Source organism: Protopterus annectens, chromosome 9.part0 (genome assembly GCF_019279795.1).
Source record: "Protopterus annectens isolate FY-2018-M chromosome 9.part0, PAN1.0, whole genome shotgun sequence".
In the NCBI taxonomy this organism is placed as follows: Eukaryota; Metazoa; Chordata; order Ceratodontiformes; family Protopteridae; genus Protopterus; species Protopterus annectens.
Window position 1 is genome coordinate 1,130,247,400 of NC_056743.1, and position 12,027 is coordinate 1,130,259,426.

The 12,027-nt window shown below is 34.5% G+C and overlaps 1 protein-coding gene across 1 annotated transcript in view; it reads left to right on the forward strand.

The window, feature by feature from the left end:
• The window catches only part of SOAT2 (sterol O-acyltransferase 2), a 380,502-nt gene that overhangs the window by 92,953 nt on the left and 275,522 nt on the right, over positions 1-12,027 (forward strand). The window contains exon 5 of the mRNA XM_044082202.1: positions 9,436-9,511. Within this exon, the coding sequence (XP_043938137.1) occupies positions 9,436-9,511 (76 nt within the window). The remainder of the gene's footprint in view (positions 1-9,435; positions 9,512-12,027) is intronic.

Here is a 12,027-nt window from a genome sequence, read left to right on the forward strand (position 1 = left end):
GTTAATAAAAAGATTTTTGACAAAAGATATATGCTAGAAAACCAGATATAGTAGTCCATGAAAAGAAGACAAAAGTAGCATTGATCATTGAAATTGCCACACCCAATGACTACAGTTTCTTGAGTACAGACAGACACAAAGTCATAAAATATCAGGATTTGAAGGCAGAAACAAGAGCAATGTGGAAGAAAGATACCCATGCAGTTCCAATAGTAGTAGGAGCAATGGGTCTTATTAAAAAGAATCTACAATTACATTTAGATATATTACTAATATATGTAACTCCATACAAACTGGAGAAGGAGTCATTACTGGACATATTGCAGTTGCTGCAAAGAGCACTTCTAGCTGATATCAAAGATTGTAACAATACTAATTTCATGAACTTTAATCATACTTTGATTTAGGAATGGGGTCCATTCCCATCATGGTATTAGAAACCCACTTGGAGAAACTAAAAAACATACATCTCACACATCCAGTTAAACAGCATATTTATAAAACAACATGCAACCTTTTCCAAGTTTAACTCAGAAATGTTCTTTAATACACTATTATCTATTAACTGGAACTTCCTCAAATCCTCCCCGTAGATGATGCTATAAATGAATTCAATATAACTTTTCTAAATATCCTAAATAGCCTTGTACCTCCATGCAGGAAGAGACTAAAAACAAATAATGCAATCTGGCTATCTACAAAGAGTAGAATGCTAATGCAGGAAAAAGGAAAAGCATGGAAAGAATGGCAGAAATATAAAACACCTCAGTATCTTGAAAACTTCAGAATGCTTCGCAATCGTACTAAAAAGCAAATAAAATAAGACAAAAAACTATACTATAATAACTTTCAGAATAATACTAAACACAACCCTACACATTTTTGAACATCCATTAAAGAAATCTTATATCCTGGTCCAAAATTCAACCCAAACCCCTCTACCGATAACTCACCACTCAAAACTACAGTAGAGTTCAACTCTTATTTAATAGAAAGTATAGCATCTGGCATCTTTAACCGAGGATTCCTCAACATCTGATCCTAACCTTGCCCAACACACATGCACTTTCACCTTCAAGCCTTTATCCACATCCTTAATAAAACTACTCTTAAACAAACTTAAACTGTGCTGTTCTTTAGCTGATGACCTTCCAAATGAGTGCCTTAAAATAACAGCTCATAGCATTACCTGTCCTGCTTCAGTCCTTATAAATAAATCAGTCAATGAATCACAAATTCCCTCTCGCTGGATAAAGTCACACATTATTCCTCTGCACAAAGGAGGTAATTCAGCAAACATTAATAACGTTAGACCTATAGCAACTGTGTCTCCCTTTACCAAAATACTTGAAAAATGTATTCAAAAACAATTGCTAGACTATCTCCTGTAGGAAGAACTCCTATCCCTTGTACAACATGGCTTCTATCATGCCCATAGTACTAATACTGCCCTTCTAACCTATATAGATATATATTGTCAATAAAGCTAAAGATAACAGCAAAGTAGTCTCTTCCTTATTTCTAGACTTGACTAAAGCCTTTGGCACAATTTGTCACAGCAAACTTCTACTTCAAATGTCACTAGGTCTCTCTCAGCCCACCCTTCTGTGCTTTCAAAACTACCAGTCCAATAAGTATCAGTCAGCAAAATGGCACTCCATGCTCTCTCCTTACCTCTTAGTCACCACTAGTGTACCACAAGGCTCTATCCCTGGTCACCTCCTCTTGAGCATTTTCACCAACACCTTCTATAAATCCACACAACAGGCCACACTAATACAATATGCAGATGATTCCACTATCATTTTCATATTTGACAACATGGTGCACCCCCAGAAAATTACTTACGAAGCTTTAACAGCCACTGAAACATGGCTTCATAACTCACAACCCATACTAAATCCAAAAAAAAGGACTAAACCACTACATACCCCCCCCAATTCCTCTGTCATGAAAAAACTACATTTAAAGTCTTCTCTCATGATAATACAACCACTGAAGTCACTGCTCACAGCAAATTATTAGGGGTGATTGTGGATGATAATCTAACATTTATCCTGCATATACAAAATTACATTAGAAAAACTCATCAAAAACTAGGGATGCCTTACAGAACCAAAAACATTCTCATCAATGCAACTTATTCTGCACTTGCCACTACTTACCTCCTCCCCACTTTTCTTCATGACAGTACAGTCGTAGCCTTACTAACCTCCAGACTTAAAAAAATTAAAACTTGAACAATGCTGCAACAAAGTTGCTAAATTTGCAATTAATACCACTTCCAGAATCCACCACTGTATAGCACTAAAAGGCCAATATTAGTTAGAACTGCCTCATCAACTAACATATACACAGCTTCTTACCACCTATAGAGTTAGTCAGCATCCATCTGCCTGTCAAGCACTAAAAAGTATTCTAAACAACTATGGTCCCAGTTGGTCATTGCGATCCAGTGACCAAAAACTCCTGTCTATCTACAAACCTACAAATCTGCTGAGCATTGTCTGTACTTGTCAATTTTGCTAAGGCCTGGAACTTCTTACCTGTATCCATTAGGACAGCACCAGTCCTCCCATCTTTTAAAACCACTCTGAAAGATTTCCTATACAAAATCTGGCTCTGTTCTTGCTCAAAACCAGATTAAAGTATATCCCTAAATGTCAGCGAGTACTTTTTCATTCCTTATACTGCCTTACTCTCCCTTCTTCACTTACTTCCTTACTGCTATCTAATTATTTTCCCTGATTTTCTCTCTACATATATCATAAGCCTGTTTTTCCCTCATTTCCTATTGCAATTCCGATTGGTATTAGACTAACTTACCGTTAATTTCTCAACAAACTGTCTAAAATTTCTCTAAATATTAAGTGATTGCTGTATAACTTGTAGTGATTCTTAACCAATGTTTTATACTATGTTTAATTTGTTGTAATTATTTAAATTGCAGATGTTTTTGTTTTATTTCTGAGGATTGAAAAATTATTGTTCTTAAAATGTTTTGTAATAATTTGGAGCTTTTCTCCTCAGGCCGCCTCTGAAAATGGGCTTCTACCCAGTCCGACTTTCCTGGTAATTGTGTCAATAAATAAATACATTTACAATAATTAATGATGTAATGTAATCTAATCATGAAGGAAGGGATTCACATCTAGATCAGGGGAGGTCATTGTGCCTCTTTACTCATCCCTCATCAGGCCCATAATTGAGTACAATGCCCTTTTTGGGATGTACCTTACCAGACACCTGCAGCAACTGGAAAGACCCCAAAAGTACCTCACCAAGAGGATCAAAGGGCTCAAACAGATGCTATATGCTGCCCGGTTAAAGAAATTCCAGCTCTACTCAGTGGCATACTGCCTGCTCAGAGGCAATCTGTGCCTGACGTATAAAGCCATGTCCAACCCGGAATTAATGGACATGCTGCACCTCAGAAAATCCAAATCCCATCGAGCTACGCGCTCGAGAGACTTGAACCTCAGCACTGAAATAAATAGGACATGCTGGAGGGACAGATTCATAACCCAGAGGCTCCCTTCACTCTGGAAAAAATCCCAGTCCAGGTTAGGCAGAGTCCCTCATTGACTCTCTTCAAGAGGAATCTTGATGAGTGGATGGGAGATCGTAGGTTTATCCCGGGTATCACTTCTGTGTCACTGTTAGACAGAGGCACGGTATACTAACCTCGAAAAAGGGCATAGCAAAATTAATTTAAAATGGGTGGCAAAAGCCAAACACACTCTGGCTAGGCTTATAAATGCCCTAGGGCAGATAGCCTAGTATGAACCTATGAACCTATGAAATAAGCAGGACAAGATGTAAAATAACAAGCAGGGAAAGATTGTCATGATGGAATAGCATGCTGTTACAATTCAACAGTTTACATTGACTGTCTTACTAGAGGTAGTTTGCTGTTTTGACAGGTTAACCATTGTCTCTAAAGCACTTACACTCAGTTTCCTAGTGCAAGTGGTCAGAGAAGGTCTTTTTAACTCAGTGAGAGATTCCAGCCTCCTTATTCATAATGCCGAGCCTAGTTGATAGAAGGCATGTTCTTCTGTACATGTTTTATATGAGGGTCTGCTTAATATGATAGCTTTTTCCAATAGCTACTGTTTAATATTTAATATTTTGTCAATAAAAGCACCTATGAGATAAGTTGACTGTTCAGTGACTAGAAACCATTTTAGATGTTGTAGGAGGTTACAGTGGTGAGATCTTCTGTTATCAAGGAGTGCAAATCTGCAAATTTTATTTTCTGTGTTATTTGTCTTTGGGAATTTTATGCAGAATAAAAGATAATCAGAAGTAGATTGTATTCCAATTCAGAGAGAAGAACATTTTTTGACTAGGGAAAAGTGGACTGAAGGGGAGAATAAATCAGAGAATCTACAGCAGAGTTTAAGTTGAGATAGAACTGTGCTACTTGTTTTGTGTATGACATGAACATGTTCGAGAAGGGTCAAGGTTAATTCTTCTCTCCCTTTTCTCCCATATCTGTACTTAAATTTCTTCCTTGTCTCTCTATCCCCCTTTTTTTTTTTTGTAACTTCTTTGAATTGTTTGCTACTGTCTTTTACTTTGATTTTTTTTTACTTAAAACCATTATGTATTTTGTATTTACTGTTTTTGTTATCATGTAGTTTATAGTGGAGCTTTTCTCCTCAGGCCTCCACTGAAAATGGACATGTATCCAGTTGGACTAGCCCAGTTAACAAATGTAAAATAAAAATAAATAAATAATAAATAAATAAAATAAAGTTCTACGGGTATTTGTACTCAGAAACAAGACAAATAACATTGTGCTTATCAGTGATGGTAACGAGATACATAAGGGTGTTTTTGAGGGTTTGTAAACAACATTAGATTATCTTTTTTAAGGTTAATGAGAATCTGATTATAATCAGCCTAGTTTCATGGCTCAGAGACAGACTGTTGTAGTTTGTTCTGGAGATCGGATAGAAATTTACTGGCTTGCAGTAGAAAGATGCCTTCTGTATTCAGTATAATGTTTGATTGTAACCAACCATTATATAGCCACATAACTTATCAAATTATTTCTTCTCTAATTGCCTAGTTTGTAACTAGATCTTTCTCTCTAATTAAGCTTCACCATTATTTAACGGTGATGCAGGTGGTGTATGTCAAATGGCCATTCCATTCAACATAGATTTTAGGGAAAGATCTGCTAGTTTTAGGAGTATCTTAAATAAACACACATCTTTGTCTGTCATGTGAGTCAGACTGTCCCTGCTCCATTTATCTACGAAATATTAATATTTAGAGAATAGCAGTTGCTTAGTCATTTTATGCAACACTGTTAGTAAAAGCTATACAAAATCTATTTCCGCAATTGTATGGGCTTAGTGCAGCCCAGTGCATCCCACACAATTTCAGCTTTCCACATTCCTTCTGTTTCTTCTCTGTATAAGAATTAAGAACTGATTTGCAGTAAAACATAGCCTAGAAATTGTTACAGTTCTACATATGGGACCATAGCCTACCCATATGTTATTTTTAAATACAGGAACCTTTGTTTTCAACATATTTAGTTACAGATCTATTTTTATTACATATTGTTTTATTTTTTCAATGTTTTCTTTGACACTCTTATGTGATAATGGATAAGGAACCAAATTGTCAATATGTACCACAACACACTTTTTAGTTTATTTTATTATTATCCAGTCCCTATATGTGAGGTTCAATATATCTTGTACAGGGCTATTATCATTATGGGTCCATGGATTGAGGTACCAAATTGTAAAGATATCTAACATATTATATTTTAAAATTCTCCAAAATGTCGGTTGATAATTTGGGGGAAGTTGCTTTTTTTTTTTTTAATAGGTAGGCACTTAAATGCCACTATATTATGAAAAAGTGTTGCACCCATACATTAGCTGGCTTAACAAAGATGTCTTCTCATTTATGCCTAGTAGTTTGATACCATTTCTCAGGTATTTTTTCAGGGACCGACATTTTATTATCTTGTAAACTAGCCACTACCTATTGTGATACTTCATATTCTGTTATACTTTTCATATGAAAGGTGCCTTAATAATTGATATTATTATTATCACCTTCAGAATAATATGTCACATAGCTACTATCTGCTGAAGCTGTTGACAGTCACTTTAAGTATCCTTATCAGATCAGATCTCTTTGTAATTCATAACCAAAGCTATCTAGACTCATATTTCTTTAGAAGTTTTTCCATTAATCCTGTGAGGATCATAATCTCTAGTTTCATTTTATTTATTTACAATATATCTAAATTTTTCTTTAGCACTGATGTAACAGATATATCATGACTTTATAATCTTTTCTCAATTTTTTATACAGCTTTTTTCAACATGTTTATTTTGCAAATAATATCATTGTTTTAGAGGTGAATGCCATGTTTTACATTTTCATGTTTTTTCCTGTATTATGTAAATTTCTTTTAAGCACTTTTAGTCTTGGAATAAGGTATATGAATTTGCTTTTGGGCTTTGGAATTCTGAAACATAGACTGCAATTTCATCTTTAGTTTTTCTGTACTCAGGATTTTATTAGAACTCGAACCCTTACATGGAACCTCTCACTTCTTTGCTTATGGTCAATGTTTCTAAAGGCCCTGACTAAAATAAGCAGAGTGGGAAATGACCACTGTCTAGTCTCAGGGTTATAGTAAAGTAATAACAGAAATGGGGATTATCCTTACTTACATAGTAAACAGAAGTCTGCACTCTGATAAGCATTCCCGTTCTGTCTGTTCCACATCTGCACTATGCAGATATATAAATGCAGTGAATTTACTTCCTCTTTTATTTATTGTATTATAATTAGAATTCATCCTAATTGGAATCTTTTCCATATATCACAGGTCAAAAGGTGTTGTTCTGAGCTAAACATACAAGTGATACTGCATCATGTCAAGGGTGGCATTAAATGCTCTCACACTGAAAATGTGAATGCATATATGTGCGTGTGTGTGGATCACTTGTCACAAAAACAGTTACATCACAACTCACACTGGTAGCATTTACATCACAACTCACATTGGCAGTATTTTATAGTAGATACCCTAATATACAGTTTTATATTTAATTTCTGGAAATATATAACTAATAGTAGCCCCCATCAACAGTGGCTATCACAATGAGCCTATGCTTTTTTTAATGCCAGCTGCAGGATTTCTTTCTCTAACAATCACATAATTTGCCTAATATCTGAGGGTTGAACTAAATTATCAGAGGAACCTCCTGTTCAGAAAATACCACAATCAAAAAATTAAGCAGGTAAAACATTGATGCAGTGTGAGAACCATAATCATTAGGTAAGCTTAAGCTTTAATGTTTACAAGGCTTCCCAAACAACAGCAGCATTTAATTCTGGTATTGAACATTATAATTTAGTCACTGTGTTTCTGGTGTAAGGGTAGGATGTATTTAATTTTACTGTTTTGATCATTTATGTGGTACATCTCACTTCCTCCCCTTCAGATTTCAGAGTGCTGTTTCACTCGTGGATTACTCTTAGTTCTAGACTCATATAATACCAACAATGTTGTATCAATAGGACCTGTCTCATATAAGTACTGTAGTATTAGAAGAGAATCCCAGGCCTTTGCTTTATAAAATAATGATATTCCACCATACACTACTTTAGCAAAGGAGAAATGAGTTTAACAGAACAAACTGCCACAGCCTCCTGTGGCACTAACTGTGGCTCTAAAAAACATATCAAGGAGTAGTTCTATAGCAGAAACAGCTGATAGAAAAAAGTGTTAGGACAAGTAGGCTCTAGGTTGTGAAACCTTGCCATACAAATGAATAAGTTATTACTAAAAATCAGTAAAACTGACTGAGAGTTACTGAGCAATGCCAAACTGAAAGAAAAGTGGGGTAATGCCTATGACACAGATTACATTACATGTAGTGTTTTTAAATGCAATGTTCATGTATACCAACATATTAGCAGCACAGGAAAATGTCAGGTCATGTTTGCTGTAAAACATATGCCACCTAGGATTTAATTTATTAAGAAATACTCTAAAATGTAATCTAATAACACAAAAATTAAAAATGTGAGTTGCCTTTAGCTTGCATATAATATAATAACTGAGTGTTGTCAATTTTAGATCTTCATTTAAAATGTATGCAATGTTGCACATTACAAGTATATACTGTCAGAGCTAAGATTAGGCTTAGGGAAACATTTTATGTGCAGAGGATGGTGTTAGCATTTTGCTGAAGCTGTCACTCCAGGTAATTGGGGAAATATGGATTTTTTTTAATTATCCCAGGAAGTTAATTTAAATCTTGGCTATTTGTTTCTCAGACTTAATTTTGGAACAAGAAATTATGTAAGACCCTTATGTTCTCCTTTCCCTAAAATGGTTTGGAATAAAATTGAGCATTATTATAAAATAACGTACTAGTCATGTCATCTTCGTCAGATATGCTACTTCCATGGCTACCACAAAGCAAATTTAACATGTATGGTATAAAACAGAATAATATCAAACAATAACAGTAAATATTTCAGTTTATAAAACCTGGATACTAAATTAAACCGACTATATAATACAAAACAAAAATTAAAACAACCTTGAAAAACATAAAAAATTATTCAGTAAGCACTTTCGTCTCCCAAGAGACTTCTTCAGACTGAACGTTAGAACATTGCCAACTCATTTAAATGCTGAAATTGATCATATAACACAATCAGTGCCTCAATTTTTTTCTGTAAAAAAACTTTGAAATTCACTTTGTCATTCAAAACTGGGGGGGGACCATAATAACCCCCATATCTACTCCATTAACCTATTGGAAGAGACATGAATTAAATTCAAAGTAATTCTAACTTAAAATAACATTCAATAGTTCCATTAATAACATTACTTGTCTACCTACAAAACTTTTGGAAGAAATAAGCTAGAGAATTATGTGTTCAAATACATGAGTAGTTACATGCAGTGGAGATATAAGACAATGGAAATGCACTTTCTAGGCATCATCTTGTGTGCAAAGGTAAATAAGGACTGCTGAGGTTAATAATTTGCATGTTAGAATTGATGCTGAAGATGAGATGGACTGGAGGTAGTTTTGTCGGCAGTTTAGATTAGATAACTGCAACCCCCCAGGTTTGAATGGCAAAGAGAATTATGAGTTTTTTTTAATGGAGAAAATTGAGGCACTGATTATGTCAAGAGATTAATTTCAGCATTCAAATGAGGTGGCAGCTTTTTAATGTTCAGGCTGAATAAGTCTTTTTGGAGATGTTTTATGTTTTTTGAGGTTGTTTTCTTTTTTACTCTATTTATTTAATTTTTGAAAAGTTTAACTTTTCTTTTGGCACTATTATTTGTTTGTTGATTTAGTTTTGTTTATAACTACGTAATATAGCTTGTGCCATTCACTACTTTTTTCATTTCTTTTTCAATTTCAGGTTCGATTTTTGATGAAAAGCTATGCTTTTCTACGTGAGAATGTCCCAAAAATTATTCACATAAAGCAGAAGCCTGGTAAATGACAAAAGTTTAATTATTTTGTATTCTCATAAAAATATTTTTGTTTGCTGATAATTGATATAAAATGCTTGACATATCCTGATAATGCTTATATGAGACTTAGATTCTGCACAGGAAACAGGATCTGTGGTTTAAGACTCTTCAAGTGATTGTGGACTTAGTTTCTATGTGCTGAAACAGCCCTTCCCTGTTGCTACCTTCTTGGCCCCTAGACATTAACATCCCCCCATACACATGTTTCTCTGGTTTTCCATCCCATACTCTTTAACTATATTCACACCATGTTTGGGAAGGCACACCACTCTAGTACCATAGTTCCCAGAAAGCAGCCCACCTTCATTTTGTCTTGAATAGTACCACCTCCTAAAGCTGATTTGTGTTTTCAGTAGCTCTCCATTCTTGTTTTAAATATCACTAACCTCCAAGCTTAGTTAGTGTTCCAAAAATACACTTTACTGCTCTGACAGAACACATTGTTCATAAAGCAAGAAAGTAACTAATACTGTACATTTTGGATGGAACCATTTATTTAAAACATATTTTAAAGAAATCAAGGTTTTGCTATAATTCAAGTGCTTCATTGAGATGAATCTGTTTACAACACATAACTTTAAGTACAGAAACATTACTAGCATAAGTTAATTATTATTAAGCTGTCAGATGAGGCTAATGGATTTTAGTCGCACAATGGTATTTGAACCTGGGTCTTAAGGGCGATACAAGAAGATGTAATTTATTGCACCGAAGCAGTGGTTGGCGTTTGAAACAGCCTTTTTTTTATAGAAAATGTTAAATGAAAATCAATGACAAAATTCAAAAAAGTATGGAACAGCCATAAGGCACATTTTAATGAGAGGTGCAGTAAAAGGAATTAAAATACTCTGTGGTTATCTGCCATCTAAAATAATTTTTCTGAACCTATCTTTGGGCATAGAGTTAAATATCAGTAAAGTATACCACTTAGATTCCTTATAACAACATTTATTGTAGTGTCACCTTCTCTGATGTTTCTAATATCTGTGAATCTAATGTTCTTAAGTCAAACTTTTATTATTATCTTCCCTCAGATGACACTATTGTCATGTGATGTGAGGAGTTTTTTCTTTATGAAGCAACAGGACTGGAGGTAATAATCTGGTTGTTTTTGGGATTAGGACACTTGTCTGATGAGCAAATGTATGAAGGGTGCAATTGTGTGTGAATCGCTGTTTCTATTGTCTGGGAGAAATCTTTTCCCTAAGGTACAGCATCCACAAAGCTGGTTATATTAAGCAAGTGGGTATGTGAGTCAAAAATACCTGTATTGAGAGTGTGTGTGTGGTGGTGGTGGGCTGTGTCTTGCAAAAAATGTAATAAGAGTCTGAGCTGAAGTCATATTGCACTGTTTTCTTCACACAAATATCAGCACACACCTCTTCAATCATGCTACAGACCAGTATCTTTTAACTTAGTTATCAATTAACCCAATGACCCAGAAAGCAACCACTTTGTTATTTGATGTGTGTTTTTACATTTTATACAGGGCTTTATCAGACTCACCACTCCAAGCTATTTCGAATTTGAAATAGCTAGGTTAATAAATAAATAAAAAGCAAACATTTCACATCTATGTACATTAACATAAAATAATCTATATTTAAAATAAACATATATAAGATGTAATTTTTAACCAAGTTAATGTGCCTCTGTATTTTTCATGCATTTTTGTGTTATATTAAATTTGCAAGCAGTTTTATTTGGTCACTGGCAAGGCTTTACTGGGTAACGTAAGATTCTTTTTCAGCAGCGACCTAGGGAGAATAGCTTCAAGAATATATTAATGAAAGTAAAGTGTACAAAGAGATTATAGTAAGAACTTTCTAAGTATCAATAATATTTGAATTATAATGATTATGGATTCAAGATAAACTAGAAAGTAAAGCCGTGCTCATGAGAGAAAACATCAGCTCAAGATAAATACATCCACTGTGAAGAGGGGCAATGCAATAATATAAGGATGTAATAGAAAACAAATCTATATCAGCAGTTGCAGTAATATTCTCAAAAAAAAATATCAGATGAGAAAACCACACCCATGTAGACAGGGTAGCAAAGTGATTATAAAACCAGAAGATGCATGAAGTAATACCAGTATAGTTATTTGTTTGATAGGATGAAAAAGTACTTTAACTGTAATAAGAAATCCACTATAATAATGGTGGCAAGTAATAAGGTATAAGGAAGGTTAGGCAGTTGGATTGGTGTTATATCCAAATCAGAAACACAATTACGGTAGAACTGATGAAATATGGGTTTAGTGTGAGTGACACATCCTTTCAATAGTGCAACATAGCAGTTGTCAGAGAAAGAGAAGTAACAAAAAAGAAGGTGTAGGAGTGAAGAAGGAGTAGTTAGGGTTATCCAGTTATGGGAAAATGGGAACTGGAGAAAAAGGAGAGAATGAGATAAAAGTATTACTGTATACAGAGATGCAAACCTATTGAATATGTAGAGATCTAAAGGACTGAGTG